We start from the raw sequence: 20,024 nt of genomic DNA, 5'->3' as shown, positions 1-20,024 counted from the left end.
GCTTCTTATTCTAGGAGTTGGAATAAAGAGACTATGTCAGGAGAGAATCTTGGTGCAAAATAGGGTTTGGAAGTTGATTCTGAGGTACTAGATGCTTTGATACAGATTGCTTTCCTCAGTAGTCACGACTCAGGCAAAGCTCATACCCAGGACTAGCTGGTTCTTCATTGAGATGTGCCCTCCATTAGAATAACCTGGCAGTCAGCATGCACCTGTAGACTATTTTGAAAATGCTGAGAAGAATAATGGACAAGGAGGATGGAAGCCTAGATTTTGGATGTTGCCATGTAGCTGAATTATCTTTTACAAATCGTGAACCTCCAGTTCCTTCTCAGAAAAGTGAGGATGATATTGATCTACTTAGTCTACCTCTTAGAGTTATAGTAGGCAGCTCACATTAGGAGGCTTGTTCTTTAGAGTCGTAAAGATGGCATTTTAAGAAATAGAACAAGCATTTGACAAGTATTTACTAAGTAGATATTATGTGCTGGAGATAGGGATACAATCGTGAACAAAACAGATAAAAATCTCTGTGCTTATTGTTATTTTATTGTGAGATTTAACCAGTTGATGAATTACAACATGGTGTTTTAAGGGTTGAGGTAAGAAAGGACAGGATACTAAAAGAGGCGTCAGATCTACTCCCAGAGGAGGTTGACACGGCAGTCACTGTAGTAGGTACTTGCAAGGCAAGGTAGGAGATAGGATGCAGGAGAAAGAAAGACCCTGGGCAGAGATTTTGTGGTAAAATGTAAGAGCATATTATTATGGAAGTGAACATTTTATAAAAACAAAAAGGGGAGATTTTCATGTAGGCACTTAAGTAAGCCAATTAAGCTGTGGGAATATGAATCAGGAAGCTGAGGAGGGAAAAGAAACACAAACTCGAGTCTGGATGACCGAATTTTGGAAGATGAAAAGAGTGAGAGCTGAGCAAGTCCACGCCACTTAAAAAGGTTTCGCCTCACAGCATTTTGCCAAATGTGGTATCTGGAGGAGAACATTGGCGTGTACCCAAAACGCCAGAGACTATTGTAAACAGGGACCGGGGATGTGGGATGAAGGCCTTGTCTGGAATTCCATGGAGTAGCAGCCTAACCTGAGAAGACATGGACTGTTCTAGACCCATTAAGGAATCAAGACAGACATACTTCTAAAGCAGAGGCATGCAGGCTTGTCTCCAGGGTGGCTGGTCTTGAGATGAAGAGCTTATGTGTCCAAAGACTGAGATGCGGGTACCCTTATGGCTCCAGTAGAGACTTTTGCTAAACAGAAATGCAAATGGGTGGCTTGCCCACGATGTCATAAAGAGTAGCAGAGTTAAGCTGTGACCAAGAATCTGTGGTTCTTTGATACTTTGATAAACTGAAAAAGGGAAATCTAAATTTTGATTCTGGATTTTAAAGTTTGTGTTTCTTACTGTGAAGATGATGTCACCTCTTTGTTAGATGAAATTATGATGCTCCAGGGAGACCCAAGGAGATTCTTTGGGTCGGTTGGGGAAATTGGTTGGGTTTTAGGAAACTGTCGAAACCATTGCATTGTTTTTCCTTCATGCCATAAATGCACAGTTAACGATTGAGAAGAAGTTAGTCATACAGTGATATATTTGTCCTGCAGCTATGTGCCAAAAACTGCAGTTGGAAGCTATGAAGTGCACATTTCCTGAAGAGAATTGAGTCTATACATGCAGAGCAGAAGAGTGAATAGAGATAGGTAGCTAAATTGGGGAAATCTTTCAGGAGAGAGTAAATCTTAAGACGTCTCTTCCACTTTTGTCCCCTCACTTCCTCTCCTCGTGTCTCTTCCACGAGGGCTGAACTATGTGATCATTTTATTTGCCATCTATTTTTGAGTATGGAAAGAGGCACTCTTAACAATTATGCTAGGGTGACAGGCATACACTGGGATGTGGGGTCCACCTGGCTTAGCTTCACATGTTCTGTGGGGACTGTACTGATGCCAATAAATGAGGAGGACCAGAAGGGAAGCCAGAGTTGGTGGAGTCTATAGATTGCCCAAGATTATTGTTTAGTGGCTGCTCTAAAGAGGGGTATTGCATGGAGAACTATGGCTGCTGTTCTATTGTCCCTTCATGGAATAGATTAGATGCTAGGTTTGCATTTGAATTCGGAAGAATGTGTTTGGTAAGCATTAAAACTTGAACGATAAAAAGAGAATAGCTTCTCAAAGAATTTTGATACTTCTGCTTCCAGCTGAAACCAGGAAGTTCAGAGGCAACAAAAATGAAAACCAGGAAAACGTTAATGGAAATTTTGAACCTAGAAAAGGTTTGGTTTGAGTTTCAAAGGAAAGTCTCACTTGGTTTACTGCCCCAAGTACTACTGTTATGATTTGCTGGCTTTTTATTTGTTCATTATATTTCTTTTATATAATGTTATCATATTATGTTCTGATTCTTAGGGATGGGTCCCCAAATTTGGCAGCTTAACCAAGGCATTTACTGCAGTGCTGAAGCCAAACTACCCAGACAGGCTTGCGCTGTACCAGTGTGGGCCGCCTTGCCTCAAATCTGCAGTTCTACTTGGGGAGGGTCTTGCAAATTATTCTACGAAGAGTTTCCTCTGTTACTTGCATAGAATAGTAATACTTTAATTAAAGCAACATGTATAAATAATTTAATAAGTGATTGCCAGAACTGATTTTCTCTAATAAAAATAATCATAAAAAAATTTTTTGATTATCACTTAGGGAATTGTGCATTGCCTAATTGTGCATTATCAATACCTCAATCTTTAAATATTTTGGTCTGTAGGACCCCAATTTCCAAGAATCTATGGAAGTTCTGACTTTAGCCTATCCAAAACGGGCAGGTCAAGCTCCAGCCATTTATTGTGGGTGTGGAATGAAAGTTTACACACTAAACTCCCATCTCTTCTTAAAAGAGTAAGGTTTCAGATCTTTTATTTTTCCTAAAAGGAGAGCTTTCTCTTGGAGGTCTGGATCTACATTCTGGGGTCTTAACTGAGTTCTTTGGTAACTGGAGACCTCCCCTCTTCTGTATTTAAATGACACTCTTGAATTCCAATATATTTTATCTATACATGTTCCTTTAAGTTCGTACTTAAAGAGTTTTCCTCTGTGTGACAAAGCTGCTTACTTTAAATGCTCATTACTACTCACTATTTATGCTGAAGTAATGCATATTTGAGTTGCTGTTTGCAACTAATGATCAAAGGGTGCCTTCCTCTTAATTAAATCATCGGTTAATTTGATGAACCTTTTCAGGAGTCAAATGAATTCTACAAAAATCAATCCTATTGACTTCTCATTCAGCTGAACCCTTTCAAAATTTACTAATCATATTTTCTCCCCCCTATGCAGATTAAAATTCTTTATAACTGAAAAAAGGCATTGAAATAAGTATGACATTTACATTATAGTTTTGGTAACTGTAAGCTTTGACCCATGCTTAAGTGATCAGATAAACCACAAAAGTATTAGGAAAACTAACTTGATTAAATTAAGGAGAAGGAGCTCTACATTATTAATAAGTAAACAAGCAAATTTTGGACAACTGGACTCTCTTCCAATATTTAACGTTTGATATAAAGGTTAATTCGTGTTTTAACACAGTTTATTTTTTCTTTCCTAGAGAGACACCTCCTCTATGGACGGCCTGCAGTGCTCTATCGGACTAGATATGATATTTTATATCATACTGACTTTGAAAGCGGTTATAGCGAAATATTCCTGATGCCACTGTGGACATCATACACTGTTTCCAAACAGGTCGTTGAGAAAACTGAGTTTTATAAAAATTCTTGATGTGTTAATATAATAATTGCTTGCTTAACAGAATTTTGTCTTAGAAAAGTTTTTAATTTTTCCTGATTAAAAATATTCAGTGTTGGATCTATTGCATGATATTTTAAACTCAATTTTATTCCATGGTGTAATAACTTCATGGTACTATGTGAAATATTGAAAAGCTCCTACTAATTTTTCTAGTTTCTTTTATTCTGCTTGGTATTGGCCAATAGTTATAGAGCCCACCAAGATTCGTTTGTTAGTTTTAATAGACTTTAATTTTCAGAGCAGTTTTAGGTTCATAGCAAAATAAAGTGAAAAGGACACAGAGTCCCCATATACCCCCACCCCCGACACGCAACATAACCTCCCTGCCCCCACTATCAGCATCCTATCTGTTTTTTAATAAAAGCTTCATGTTGGAGTTTCAGTTTTGATGAAAATGAGATAGGTAAGTTTCTATCAAGAGTTAGAAAAAATCGTTTGGCAGTTGGGAATGTGTTTTTAATTTCTGAATGCAAATGAGTACTTCCCTTACCCCAAACATAGCTTCTTGTTAATGTGTGCTGTATGCGTGTGTGTATGCACTGGCACATGCAATATGCATGCAGTCTTTCTTTTTATATACATATAAATGTCTATATAATTTCTCAGAGTGTTATTTTTTTGTCTTCTCTAGAATTCTATTCATTATTTCAACAATAGGATTTCTGCTTTATATTCTGCTTTCTATATTGCTTTATTTAAGACTTTATCAAGAGAGTTCTGCTGCTAAAGAAAAATAAGAGTTTGAAAATTACTGGCTTACCGTATTTAAAACTGAGGCCGTTTTGAAAAATTTTTTTAAGGAGTCAGAATGTGAGAATATGAGCTATAGTAAAAGCTAGAGGGGTTTTGATTCTGGTTTCAGTATTTCCCTGTTGGTTTGACATTGTCTTTGCAATGACGCTGCTGAATACCTCTGACTCACTATGCAGGCTGAGGTCTCTGGCATCCCCGAGCACTTGACCAATTGCGTCCGGCCTGATGTCCGTGTCTCTCCGAGTTTCAGTCAGAGCTGTTTAGCCTACAAAAATGATAAACAGATGTCCTATGGATTCCTCTTCCCTCCTTGTAAGTTATAGAGTATCAGGATCTGATCATCTTAGAGGGATGTAATTTCGTAGCGTCTAGAGTGTGCAACTTGGTATTTAGGACCAAGTGGTTTGCAGGTTTTCTTCAAAATGAGTGCTCCAGAGATCGAAGAGATAAACGTCTATGGGATCCTTCCAAAACTGGCCAGAAAAGAGACCAGCTTTTATAAATTCTCTTCTCCAGGGGATTTCTAAAGTGCAAGGGAATATTCTTTGCACCCTTCACATCATTAATTGAGAATCTGAAAGTGAAATGGTAAATTATTAAGACATGAATCATTTTAATAATACCATACAGGTGATCTCTTAAGAATACATGAAACCCTTTAATTATCTCTCATTACTTTGATGACATTTTTTAAAGTCCAAAATTACAATAGTGAAATCAAATACTTATTTCCATAATATTTATTAGACCCAAGACTAGGTAGGAAGAAAAAGCATCGTAAAAATTTTTTGAGAGAGAACTATTGAGTGAAAGAAAGAAATTGAGTGGGAGGGGAAGTAGGAAATTCTATTTAAAGGAAGGCTTGAGTAGGAATAAAAAAGTAGATCCAGTCACTTCTTGACATTTGGATCATTTTAGAAGACTGATTTTTTTTTAATTGTTAGAGGTTTGGGTAAGTAACGACACTGTTTTCTTAATGTTTAGATCTGAGCTCTTCACCAGAAGCTAAATATGATACATTCCTTGTAACCAATATGGTCCCAATGTATCCTGCTTTCAAACGTAAGTCCAATATTTACGTAGTAAACTGTTGATGAAAAAAAAAAACATTTCTAAGTTTGCTACTTACCTTTTCTTCCTTGGTACAACTTTTTGTATTTAACCTTTTTAATTTTTGAAGACCTTTCATGTAAATCATCTACTGTTAGTTCAAATTATGAATCTGTGAGGACAGTTGTCAGATTCTTCATCCATTGTTTATAATTATGAAATTAATCACAAGAAATGACCCAGATCATGAACTAAACCAAGTTTGTGTTTTCTATACAATCTGGTGTTCCCTTTATTTCAATGTTCATTGTATGACTGGTTAAAAAGAGTCTTTTCTGTATTTCGGAGGCCGACTTGACATTCAACAGCATCCATATTTACTTATTGGATGGTATAATAAAAGCTACTAGCATTTCCCCCCTTTCGGGTGATGATGGTGATGATGAATTTTGAATGTTGACCCTGAAACTCCCGTAAGAGCTCGATGGCATTCTGAATCATCTGAGTATTAAATTAGTTTTAGAGCTGTGCAAATTATCTTGGCTTCTTTGAACACTCATAATTTCTTTGTACATGACATAAATATTTGTGGTTGATAGTGATGCTATGAATGGTATAGGCACAATGAGCCCCGGGCCAAAAGCTGAATTCTAGTCCCAGGAGTGTGACCTCTAGCTACATGATTATAGAAATGCCATTTAAACTCTCATTTGTAAAATTAAGAGTTGATTGCGTGATATCTGTGGTTTATATATAGGTTTATGATTTAATTTTCCAGTGGCCAAAACAACTTGTTTTCTATTTCTGGTAACAAAGAATCCATTCATCCATCCATCCATCCATCCATCCATCCATCCATCCATCCATCCATCCATCCATCTATCCATCCATCCATCCATCTATCCATCCATCTATCCATCCACTCATCCATCCATCCATCCATCCACTCATCCATCTACTCATCCATCCATTCATCCATCCATCCATCCATCCATCCATCCATCCATCCATCCATCCATCCATCCATCCATGTAGTCAAACATAGAGAAAGCATTAAGGAGTGGTGGCTTTTGCTTCCCTTTAGTTCATTTAGAGTGAGCAAACCTATATGCTTATAGGGAAGATAGGGAAAAGAGGTACCTCTACCTACTTGGTAAAGGAGACTTGGGCTGTGTTACAGGCCTCTCAGGGCTGAAATAAAGTCTCAAAATAGGATTCATAGGAGCAAATGATTGTGGAGTGTCATCTGGAGTGGCAATCCTTCCCAATTTAACATTGGTGAAATGGCCAGCATGGTTTAGAGAAAAAAAAAAATTTATTTGATGTCCTAGGGTAGTAAATAGAGGTTTATTCAAAGGTAGGATTCATTACCTATGAGTGAAAAATTAAAGTATGCTCCTAGAAGGAGGTTTCCTGGTTTCTTCTCAGGCCCAATTGCGAAATGTTTCAGAAAGCCACATAGATACATTTGCCATAATATTGCATGAAATGCAGCTTCATTTAATTTCCACAAATCAGGATTTCCTGGATTTTTTATTCTTCACGGATGCCTTATGAGCAAGCAGTAATACAGGAAACAGTCAGTGCCGCCCTGAGGCTGGCGTGGCAGAAGGCCTTACACAGAGGGCTCACTCTTCTTCACTAGGAGACGGCTTTTCACATGCTGCCTCTCTGTGGGTTGGGCCTTTTGACTGTTCTCATTGTTGTTTCTTTCCCTCCTTTCCTCTCCAGTTTTTATGCTTAAGTTAACATTTGAACTTCTCTCTCACTGTCCTTTCTTTATTGCAAATAATTATGTATAGCATTTTGGCTTTGGTGGTCTGTCCTTTCTCATTCAGGGTAGAGTATCAGAGGATATAAAGAGCAGTTCAAATACTACAAGAAAAATGGCCAAGTACTTTTTACTAAGGGGAGGTAAGAGGCGATAACACTTGAACCTCATAACACCCATGTAGGATAGAGCACAGGAAGTTGAATCTAACATATCAAAATCAACTCATTGTTTGCCTTTTCTGTCCTCTTCTTTTATTCCCTTCTTTTGCCTTTCTCCTTTTTTCCATCCTGCTCCTCTGATTGGCCATAATATAAATTGGAGCTGGAGTAGACAATTAAGTCTTCTCCAGCGGGTGACCTTGAGAACTGAGAAGTGAGTAACAGAGGAGAAACCTGACATACACAGATCAGGATGTGAGTTTTCCAGGCAAAAGGAAGAACAAATGCAAAAGCTTAGTTGGAAACAAGTTTGGCTACGGTGGGGACAGGAAGAAAGCCATCTCTCTGAGGGAAAAAGGGTAGGAAGTAAAGCCAGGGAGGTGGGGGATAGGGGGGCACAGTGAAAAGTTGGGATTATATTCTAATTACTTACAATGAGAAATCATCTGGAGTGTTAGAAATGGGTGTTGGGGGAGTATATTACAGAAATTTATGATGTAAAGAATCTATTTGGCTACTGTACAGGGCATGGGCTACAGGAAGTAAGAGTTTCTTACAGGGAGCCCAGGAAGTAGTCTTTTGTAGTAGTTCATTTCAGAGAGGATAGTAACTTAGAACAGAATGAACACAGTAAAAATGGTGAGAAGTGGTTAGATTGCATGACTGAAATGTATTTTGGAGGTGGTGCGGTTCACATGTGTATAAGAAGAGAAATCAGGGATGACTCAGAGGATTTTGACCTGAATATCTAGGTGAGTGTGAGTGCCATTAACTATGATGGAGAAGCCAAAAGTTGGAGCAAGGTTAAGAAGGAAAATCAAGAATTCTGTATGGATAATTTTTGCTCTCCATGATTCCTAGGTATTCAAGTGGAACATGAGATGGGTGGTTGGATAAGCATGTCTAGAGCTCTGTCAGGTCTAGAAACATAATCTGGGGAATCAGCATATCTGTGAGATAATGAAGGGGAAAAAAGATTAAAGCCTTTTTTAATTTCTCACAAATGCCGTACTTCCTCTTTCGTACATTCTGTTCCCCCTGCGTGGAATGCCCTATCTCTACCTCTTCACTTAGGAAATACCCACATATCCTTCAGTTCTCAGCTCAGTTACTTCATCTGTAAATCCTTCCCTGACTTACTGGGCTAGGGTAAACTCCCCAACTAATGTCTCCATCTCTTTCTCTTTTCTGGCTCACATATGACACACACACACAGCTGCTGCTTTAGGATGGATCCTGCTCAAGAATCACTACAGTGCTATTGTTTCTTGGCTTGTGACATTTGGCTTGTAGAATGCATCCGAGAGAGAATTTGGCCCAAGCAAGGAGTTTTGTTCATGAGGAACTAATTTTGTCTTTGCACAGGAGTCTGGAATTATTTCCAAAGGGTGTTGGTGAAGAAATATGCTTCAGAAAGGAATGGAGTTAATGTGATAAGTGGACCAATTTTTGACTATGACTACGATGGCTTACATGACACACAAGACAAAATCAAACAGTAAGCTTTTCATTTCCAATCAATGTGCGTTTTTAAATTCCAAGATCTCACTCAAGACTATTTTCTCAAACATTCATGTGCTGAAGAAGAGCTGATACCTCTTTAATCTTTTGCTCTTTGAATCTCCTTGTGATTCTTTTAGACTTTTGATGAAGTGTGACATTGGTGGTTGAAATGGAATTAGATTTTGTGGCAAATAAATGCACTCTTCTATTCCAGGAAAGATAATGTATCAAATGATTTTTTAAAAAGATTGTCATTTATTGTTTAACAACATTTCTGTGGGAAGATGGTAATTTTCACCTAATCTTCATTATTTGGGGGCCTTTTAGAATCCCTTAGATTTTTTGAGTTGGTACATCTCAATAGGAAATTGCATATAGACTTTGGCTGTTGGAGTAAAAACACTGTGTTCACAAGGACCTTACACTCTGATGGAAAAGGCGAGAGGATAAAAATACAACAAATTCTTAATGTCATCATTTAATTTTATACATGCATGGAATGATCAGAGCAGCATAAAATATGAGGGTTTAATTTTTTCTATACAGATAACTAATACAGCAGAAGTTATCTTATTTCCTTTTCAGTCATTCATAAGAGAAATTTCATCTTAATTGTACATTTATTTTATTGCTGGCCATTGTAGTTTTTAGCCAGAATTATGTTAGCTCAATCACAATTTCAATATTTTGAAAATGATTAAAATTAAGAGAATAGAAAACCAGGTGAGGAATTGTGATTTTTGTACTTTTTTCTACTGGGAAATACTTTTTTATACCTCCAGCTCATCGCTAGCACTCAGTCTTTAGTATTTTCTCCAGTATGTGAAATCTCTGTACCCCGTTCAGGCTCTCGCTGGGGCTTGAAAGGGCTGTACTCGCCCTAGCTTCAGTGTCTGCTGTCTCTGGTCTGTTTTACACAACTCTATGATGAAGTTGTCTCCCTAAAACAGGAATCTCATACTGACATTCCCTAGCATGGAAACCTTCAGGGGAGTGTTGCTGTCTAAACAGTCATGCCCAAACCCCACAACTCGGCACTCCGAACCCTCCATAATTTGGCTTTTGTTGACTCTTCCAGCCTTACGTTTCTACTACATTGACCTAGTAATCATAACCGGCATCCAAGTCCTATTTTGGGCTGTTTTCTTTCCTTGAAATATCTTTTTCGCTCTACCAGATTGAGAGAGGACGATTTCAGGCAGCAAAAACATGTTCAAAGATTCAGAATTGAACTAGTGCTTAGAAGAGAAAAATGACTGAGTGGGAACGAATTTTAATGACCTAGGCAATATTCATTGGTCATCACTTCAAAAAGAAACCTACCGCATCAGTTCTAATTTTATTCGACCTTCCTGTTTCAGGTACGTGGAAGGCAGTTCTATTCCTGTTCCAACTCACTACTACAGCATCATCACCAGCTGCCTGGATTTCACTCAGCCTGCGGACAAGTGTGATGGCCCCCTCTCTGTCTCCTCATTCATTCTTCCTCACAGACCTGACAACGAAGAGAGCTGCAATGTGAGTTCAAAAAGAGTCCTTTAGGATTTGCTTCCATAACTCATCTTTATTTCTCAACTTATATTCCTACTGTTAAACCAGAGCACACTTATTATAAGACATTTGAATTATACAGCCAAGGGGAAAGAACAAAGGACCCAAACAAAACTTTACTTAATACTTGGGAAATGTGTGTTTTAATGGCTTTTTATTGTCCAGTGTAAGAATATGTGTGTGTGTGTGCGCGCGCGCGTGCACATTTAACATAGTTCTATTTATGTGTTCAATTTTGGTAAATGATAAAAGTGCCCAAATGTTTTTAGTTTTGCAAAAGACATATAGATTTTATAAAAAGAAAGAGGAAAGTAGCAACATTTTGATAACCGTTGAAACTAGGTAAGAATTCATGAGAGCTCATTCTATTATTCTCTCTACTTTTGTGGATGTTTGAAAATTTCTGTAAGAATAACATTTAAGAAGACACAAAGAAATATGTGCTTTACAAATCAGATTTTCATTTGCTACTAGTTATGAGGGCATATATAACAGGTAGCCCCATTCTCAAATAGCACAGATGACTCCTGATTCACTTTTTCCTACGTGGAGGCAGGATGGCAGGATGAGAAGCCCCAGGCAGGTAGACAGGAGCCTTGCTATGGGCTCCCGACCCTGAACTAATTCTGCACTCGGGTACAGATCACACAATTACTCCAGGTCTCTTTAATGTGGTGGAAAGTCTGAGCTCCAAGGCAATGTTAGAAGTAATAGTCTTTATGCTTTTGTTTCATTTAACAGAAGGAGCAGGGATAAAATCTACAAAGAGGATTCTTAGTCAACAAGCACTACTCAAATTCCCAGATTGTGTAAGGTACTCTGGGAGAAGCAATAGTGTGCGAATTAGTCACTATTTAGGCAGCTTTCAGTGGCAGGGAGTGAATGAAACAGGTACGGAAATTGCTAAAAGGTGAAGCGCTGTGAGAATAGCTTCAATGAAAGTCATCGGCTTCCTGGGCAAGGTAGCTCTGGGGCTATGGCTTCAGTTATAGGTGAAGATGGAGGCTGTGAATATCCAAGGCAAAATAGGGATTGTGGGGGGAAAAAAAAGAAAATTGAAATATGGCCAAGAAAGCTAATTATGTTTGGCCAGAATATTGGAAATGAGGGTAATAGAGGGAGATAAGATTTTAGAAGCTGCTTGAAATCAAATTTAAAATAAAAGAACTAGTAATAATATTCACAGTAGCAGTAGTTGTAGTGGTTGTGACCATTTATTGAGTATGTGTGATCCCCACCCCCCAAGTACTGTACAGGTCCTCTACATATATTATTTCTAATCATGTAATTACTCTATGAAGCAGGTATATATATTCTTCCTATACCCGTGCCTTTTTTTTTAAACCTATTGAGAAACCTATAGTGAATAAAGAGAAAGTGTTACATGGTTGCCTGGTTAGTTAGTACGAGAGCAGAACTTTAGATTCAAAACTTCTGACTCCAAAAGCCTATCCTCTTTAAACTGATCAGGTTTCCATAGTGGGGCCTCAGCAGTTTTTTCTTATCACTCAGGCATTAGAAAGCCATGGAAAATGTTTAAGCATAAGAGCAACATTTTAGGCTTCTCTTTGGGGAGATAAATGTGCATTGGAGGAGATCAAACATGATACTTAAAGGGCTTTGGCAAGATTCACAGAATTGAGGTAACAACTAAGACTGGGTTTGCAATCTTAGAAGCATAAAGAGAAGGGTAGAAGGCAGCAATACTATACCAAAAAGATCAATAAGATCTTATAAAGAATTGAATGGGAAGTGGAGAAGACATAAGTAAGACAATTTATGGGCTTAACCTCAATTTTTTTTTTACATTTTTAAAAGTTAAATTTATTGGAATGACATTGGTTAATAAAATTATATAGGTTCAAGTGTACAATTCAATAATTCATCACCAGTATATATTGCATTGTGTGTTCACCACCCAAAGTTAAATTTCCCCCTTTATCCTTTTCTACCTCCTCCCCTCCTCCCCTTTCCCTCTGGTAACCACTAAACTGTTGTCTGTCTATAAGTTTTCGTCTTGTTCGTTTGTTGCTTTCAGTTTTATATCCCGCATATGAGTGAAATCATATGGCTCACAACGTTTTTTGTCTGATTTATTTCAATCTTGACTATTCGTAACCACAAGAGTAACAAATGCTGTACTGGGGGATGTGATGCCTCTGTGTTGGTACGTAATATACTTTATTTGAACTTCAGTTTTCCTAAAAACTTGTGAGGAAATAAAATTTTTGCAGAAAAATAAACACATATGTTATGGAGTGAAATTCAAAATTGCCATGCATTCTTAAGGTAAAGCAGAGACTACAAAGAGCATTTGATTCCTAATAGTCCATTTGAGGTATACTGAGATTCCTAGGGAGTACACGTTCAATACACGTTCACGGTTTCTCTGTTGTTAGGGGACTTGGTGATGGGACAGTTTGAAAATGTTCCAAATTCAGGTCAAAGCAGTTCTGTAGTCACCATAGAGTTTTCACCTGACAAATGAAATTCACTAATGTATCTTCCTCTCCTTCCTGGTTCCTGAGTCTACAGAGAGCTTAGAGGTATTTTGTATAGAGTTCATGGGCAGCATGCTTCTTACTGAAGAACCCCACTATCTACGTAGAAACCTGTCCTTGCTTTGCAGTTCCCTTTAAAACTGAAGGGACTTGAATTCACAAACTCAATTGGGAAAAAGTCAGGGAGAAAAAGCAGGTGAAGAGTAAATTCCCATAGCAAGAAAGAAGTTCATGGATTGTGCTTTTGTTTGTATTAATGTTCTAAGTTGTTTATTCTGAAAGCTTTTCCTTTCCTACCTCCCTTGGTGCACATGGACTTTTATTTGAATTTTATTCATTTTGCATTTGACACTAGAGTCTCCCTCAGCAAATACTTCCATAGATTGCCAGTCAACATCAGGCAGAAGACATATTTTTTTTTTCACATGTAGCACGGCCAGTATTTCCTGGTGACTAATTGGTCACTAGATTTTAGCATGTGAAAACCAGGAGAGACTGTCCCTCAAATGAGTTTGGCAAATCATTTCCCAAATAAAGAAATAGAAAAAGACAGATTTCCCCCTGAATTCTTATAATCCCAGCTGACCGTTATTTAAATTATGAAAAACCTTTTTCACCTCTTGTCCACACATTCAAATGTTGCATTTACAAAGGAAAAATTAGACTTGCCATTGAAAATCAAATAAGTGAGTTGAATATGAAAATTCTCCTAAAATATAGCTTCATGCTTACTCTGCTTACTCTGAGGGGGTCCTGAGAGGTTTGGAGACCTCCTACTTCGTTAATTATATGGTCACACTGAGGATTGGTCAGTACCGTTGTGGGTAGAGTTATATTTAGGTCGTTCCTTTCCTGTGAATCGCAGAGATCTCGGTTAGCTTGGGTTAGAAGGGTGGGGCATGGAGGGTTAAAATCCTTACTTCTCCAGCCTCCAAAGCAATTTCTTCCCATTTCTTCATTTTGCCTAGGATGACCAGGCATCAGTTTCCTGAACCAACACCCTCATGGTACATATTTAGCACTGGCACAAGCTGCTGTAGCTCCCTGTCCAGGACTGTGTGGGTTGGAGCTTTCCGAGAAAATCCATTGCAGGTTCTTGGGCTTTGGTGGGTAGTTCATTGAGACCACTAGCGGGAAAAGAGCTGGATGGAGGCTTGTCTGCATGTTCTCAGCCCTGGGACATGCAGCCACCCTTCAGCTTGTAGAAAGATTTTTGGGAGCCATTATAATTTAGGGGGCATTTGGGAATAAAATTATTTTCAAAGACCTGCCTGCTTCATGTCTACTAACGAAGGTAGGCAATTCCCCATAATTCTCAGGGCCCACAGGTCTCATTCTTTCTTTCGACTTCAAAAGTGAAAGAAGATATTTTTAAAATGGAAAGGACTGATTCACCTGAGTTGCTTTTTAGTTTCAACTGAGATATGAAATAGATTGTTTGGTGTGGGACATCCGAATGTCCTTCATCTGGGATGTGTGCCATTGAAGCAGTTCTTGGCAAGTAGCTAAGACAGAAGAAGGAGAGTTTCTTTCTTTTATCCTGTGTTGGTGTTTCCTTACTTTACCTTGTATCCCCCTTCTTCCTTCCTCTTCTTCTTTCTACCTCCTAAGGAGCTGCAGCAATAAGGATGATTATCTTTGTGAACCGAAGGAGAAACTGAAACCTAGAGGGTCAAGGAGCTTGACCGAAGTCTCATAGCCCAAAAGTGGTAGAGCCACAATCCTAATCCAGGCCTCCTGGGCCTCCAAAATGCCAGGAGTATCACTGAGCTGTTTCAAGTCAAACTCATTATCCAAATATCAATTCATTGCAATCTGATAGATGATGATGTTGGTGTAACGGGTTCATCCGAAAGACTAGGAATGCACACGCATAATTTTGTGCATTGCGCACACGCTCTTCACTTTCCCAGGGAGGCAGAAGAGCGTTCCTAATTGCTTGTGCTCTGTGCTCAAGATTGCAATTTTACAGTGGAGAAAAGAAACGAAGTACTGAATTTTCTAGGACCTTTGGTTTTCCTAATTTTGATTTATGTTCCGAGAACCTCTTGAGTCAAATGCCCTTTCACACCGCATGTCTTGTTTGTTTGGTATAGTGAATTGCTGTTGAAAATGTTTACAGCCAAGGGCAGGTCAATGTGGCACATTACGACAGGGTTGTGGCTGAGTGGTAGGAGGGCCAGGGAGAAATAGCCCTCATTGGCTCTGGGTGCTGGAGGGTGCAGAGGTCATTGATGGAGAAAATTGACCATTCGGAGAACTGCTCTGGAAAATCCTGCCTCTTATTGTTTTCTGTTTCCATTGCAGAGCTCAGAGGATGAGTCAAAATGGGTAGAAGAACTCATTAAGATGCACACAGCTCGGGTGCGGGACATCGAACATCTCACCAGTCTGGATTTCTTTCGAAAGACCAGCCGCAGCTATCCAGAAATTCTGGCCCTAAAGACATACCTGCATACATATGAGAGCGAGATTTAACTTTCTGATCATCTGCAGTACAGTCTTGTCAACTGGTGTATATTTTTATATTGTTTTGTATTTATTAATTTGAAACCAGGACATTAAAAAAAGTTAGTATTTTAATCCTGTACCAAATCTGACATATTACGCCTGAATGACTCCACTGTTTTTCTCTAATGCTTGATTTAGGTAGTCTTGTGTTCTGCGTAGAGCTTGTGATAAATACTGCAGCTTGCATTTGTAGTGGGAGCTTCTAAATGGTGCTGCAAATTTGATATTTGCATTGAGGAAATATTAATTTTTCAATGCACAGTCACCACATTTAGTCCTGTACTGTATTGAAATACTGATTTTGTAAAGTTGCATTCATTTACTGTTAATTATGACAGACATATTTAAGCCTTATAGACCAATCTTAAACATAATAAATCACACATTCAGTTTTTTTCTGTTTTTTTTTTTTCTGCCTTTATTTCACTTATGAATTAGAGTTTGCTTTTTGTGTATTCATGCATGAAAGGCATACATTCTGTGTGGGGCCCTCTTCCTAGTTGAATGTAGTTCACACAGCCAAAGGGGTGTCCATCGTATTTAACTACTGTGGCCTGGTTGGGATAGTTTAGGTCCATATCTTTGGGAAATCAGAAGGCCAGAGGGAAATGGAAACCAGAACTCTTGAATACCCTCTCTCACCTATCTTTTGAAAATATTTTGAAGTTTGGAAGAATACTTTCTTTTGATCAAGTTGGTTCAAAGCTCTAAGTATTAGACTCAACTAAGATAGCTTTAAAGATACATATTTTGTATAAGGTACCAACTTAAGAACCATGAAGGATAAAAGAGAACTAAATGGGATGAGATGTAGACATAAAAAGTATAATTAACCAATCAAGGTAGATAAGAAATGCCAAGTAAAAAGTGCTAGTCGTAATGCAAAATGACAGAAGGGTCCAACTGGTAGGTAGGATGATTTCATATGGACACAATTATGGCTTTAAATAATAATGAATCATGGAGTAAGGAAGTCATTCAAACAATTTCAGTCTTCTCAATTGTGTCTTTGGGAAAGACTAACCTTACTGTTTTCATATCTATAGCAGTTGCTAATATTATTTTGTTTTCATTATGTTAATTTTTATGGTTGTCCCTTTTACGGTCAGTGAAATGGACTTTAAGTTTCCATTAATTTTCTTTTAAAAATAAATTTGTGTAAGAAGGAATATATTGTGTCAAATAAAAAACAACAAACATAGGTTGGATAGTATTATCCATGAAATCATGAAGGTAGTAAGGGAAAAACCGATGTTTGGGGAACAGCTACAGGAATGTGTTGGGAGAAGCGAATTTGGTAATATTAATGGTAACTATATTTATCAAGCAGTCACTGTTCTAGGCATGCCTCTGGCACTTCATATGCCTTATCTCTAAACAGAAGTGAGAAGCTCAAGGAAGATTTTATGGAAAGGGGAAGAATGACGGGAATGGAGAAGAATGCTTGAATTAGGCTTTGTAGTTTGGGGTAGGGTGAAAGTATGGTAGAGCTGAATCAGAATATGACCGTTCTTTATTTAATAGTAATGTTTCATTGAGCATCTGCTATATGCCAGTACCTATACTTGCCATTGGGATAGAACATGGTTCTTGATGTCATAGAGCTTGCACTTTAATGGGAGAAAGAGACCTCGTCAAATATCTCTATAGTTTAGTTGGCTATATGTGCTTTGAGATAATTAAACAGTCACAGAGTGACAAGAAGGTGGAAAGAGAAGAGCCTTGTAGATGACATTACCACCAAGACTTGGAGGATAAGAAGAGCTGGCCTCAAGAAGAATAGGGACAAGAAGGGAGAGCATGGCCAAGGACTGGGGTTGGAAAGATCTTGGAATGTGTGATGGTCTGAAAGAAAACAGGTATGTCTGAATGCAGCGGCCGGGTAGGTAGAGGACAGGTCACTAGATCCTTGTAGGGGCCACAGACGTATTTGAATTCCATGCTAAGTGCAATGGAAAATAATCGAGAATTCTCAAGCAGCGGTGTGACAGAATCTACGATTTCAGAATCAAAGTTTGTACCAACTTTGATATGCAATAATTACATAGTATGCTCTAGATATAATTCTATGTAGAATACACCTGGTAAGAGAGGGTCCACCTATGAGGTGCTATAGTTCTGTCTCCTGACAATAGAATTACAAGGGGAAAGGGATAGTTCTATTTTTCTTAAGAGTTGCAAGCTCCTTGCTTAGCTATATCACCTCAGATTGAACTCTTTTCAAAATAGGTTACGCCCAAGGCTTTTGGGGAGAGCAGTGGCAAATTTAGTTGAGTGCTGCTACTCTATTTTTATCCTTAGGTCAAGTCTTCCCTTAATTTTCTCATAAATAAACTTCATACCCAGAGAGAACATCAGCCACTGTATATTTCAGGTGAGTGGCTTTGCAGATAAACACATGTCATTAATTGTGGGGTTATTTATGAAAGTCTCTGAATGGACAGGGACTCTGTTAAAATGAGGTCTGGAAGACTTTGGGGGTATTTGTCTTCTGTGTGTCTTTTTTTTTTTTTTTAATATATATATTGAGACCTTGGTCCATTCATGCTTTCATTGAGTTAGTTGCCAACTGCTTGCTAGCATGGTGGTCTTGTTCTTGGTGGATGGATTCAGAAACTGCCTCTCTAAAATGAGCTCATTGTCAACAATGTAAACCAGGAAAGCAGCCGCAGAGTTTCCCAAGGGCAAAAACATTCTGAATGGTTTTTAGGAGAGCTGACTTTTTTTTTTTTTTTTAAATCTCTGAAGAAAAGTAATGTTTGATGCCCATGGGGTTTGCATAACTCCTCGGGAGCCTCCAATTTCCAGTTCTCATTATTCTTAGTGGTGGTTGGGAAGAGGGTGGCTGTGAACTAAGTCTGGATGATTCCTCCTGTTTGTGTTCCTCATACTTCATCTGTCTCTCACTGTCTCTCTGCTGAGTCAGGACCGGGCTGCCTTGTGGATGGGAAGTGGTAAAGCAGTGGGAATCCCATGGCTTTGAGCAGAGAGGCTGTGTAGGACAGTGAGGAATAAGACATTTGACTTTTATTTGCTGGGGCAAATTGAGCACTGCTGGTGGCCCAACAAAAAGTACTAGCTCCTGCTTGGGCTGCATTTATTTATTTATTTTTGGTGGTGGTGGGGGTGCATTTCTAGGAAGCCTTGTCGACCATAAAAACATAATTGACTAAGTAATCCATCACCAAAGGATTTATTTTGGAAAAAGGATTGCGAACCACAAGTGCACACGGTGACGGAGGATCTTGTTTTTTTCTTCATTATTTTCAGGGAACTTCGCATGGTGCTTTGCGCAGATTTGATTATCATGATGTGATAGGCGAGTGGCTGATGAACCGTACTCTCTCTTCACCCTCCGAGACAGTTAATATCATTATGGGTAAAAAACTGTAGGCCCACTCTGGGCCATGAAAACACCCCAGCCAGAGACCTGAAGTTGTTTCGTCCTGTTCCCTCGGTGTGCTAAAACTCAGTTGCCCACTTAGTCAAATGAGTTCAGTCTCTCTGCTGTCCCCTTTCACTCAAAGGTGGAGGAGATACTTTATGGAGGGGACGAGGAAGTTAAGGGGAGAGGCTGTTACTATGACAGAGAGCGCTGTCAGAAACACAGTGTTCTTCCTGTAGGATTTTCCAGATGACAGTGTGAGAACACCTCCCATAAACCCTAGCTTCTCCCACAGACCCTCCTGAATGCTTATGCCTAGTTGAAAGTCTCTGCCATAATTTTATTGGCGTGTGACCTTGATCCCTTTTGGCAGCGATGTCTAGTTTCGATTGGAATGTCAGTGGATATGACGCCCCTGCCTTAGGAAGTTTTGCACTCTGGCTATTGGGAACAGGTGGAATGTCAATCCCTGTGTGAGCTCTGGGCACAGTTCTTCAGGTGGTTCTTTCCTTGCCTTTAGGTAGTTTCCTCATGCAGAGCCTCAGGTGCTGATTAGCGTTCAGCTGAACACCTGAGACCCCCCCCCCCCCCGCCGGCCACCACATGCTGGGAAGGAAGACCACGAGCATTTCATGGCGGAGGCATGGACACAGGCCATATTAGGCCATGGTTCAAAGCTGGAGATTGGCAGTTACACGGCCTCGAGCAACTTTAAGTCTAAATTTCCTCATCTGTAAAGCAGTGATGATAATACCCGCTTCCCAGAGTTGGCATAAGGATTATGGCAGGAAATCTCACTGAAACGTAAGCTGGGAAAATTTTCCCTCCATTTTTATTTCTACTTTCCACCAAGGAAAGTACCCTGTTAAAGTGTTTTCTTGGCTTTGGGGTTTTTGCAGAGTAGGGGTTGAGAGAAGGTCTGAAGTTAATGAATTTCCTATCTTTTGTGAAAACCTGAACCCACAGAAAAGGTGAAAAGAAATAGCCTTTGTAGTGACAAGAGAGAAAAGGACTTTTCC

The 20,024-nt window shown here is 39.0% G+C and overlaps 1 protein-coding gene across 1 annotated transcript in view; it reads left to right on the top strand.

The window, feature by feature from the left end:
* ENPP2 (ectonucleotide pyrophosphatase/phosphodiesterase 2) overlaps positions 1-15,996 on the top strand; it is a 73,208-nt gene extending 57,212 nt beyond the window's left edge. Inside the window, 7 exon segments of the mRNA XM_023530777.1 lie at positions 1,473-1,491; positions 3,617-3,753; positions 4,749-4,884; positions 5,557-5,634; positions 8,920-9,052; positions 10,419-10,575; positions 15,417-15,996. Coding sequence (XP_023386545.1) covers positions 1,473-1,491; positions 3,617-3,753; positions 4,749-4,884; positions 5,557-5,634; positions 8,920-9,052; positions 10,419-10,575; positions 15,417-15,587 — 831 coding nt within the window. The 3' untranslated portion in view covers positions 15,588-15,996.
* Positions 15,997-20,024: the final 4,028 nt, after the last annotated feature.

This window comes from Pteropus vampyrus, unplaced genomic scaffold (genome assembly GCF_000151845.1).
Source record: "Pteropus vampyrus isolate Shadow unplaced genomic scaffold, Pvam_2.0 Scaffold54, whole genome shotgun sequence".
In the NCBI taxonomy this organism is placed as follows: Eukaryota; Metazoa; Chordata; class Mammalia; order Chiroptera; family Pteropodidae; genus Pteropus; species Pteropus vampyrus.
The sequence above is the reverse complement of the archived record's forward strand: the minus strand, read 5'-3'. Positions and strand labels throughout refer to the sequence as shown.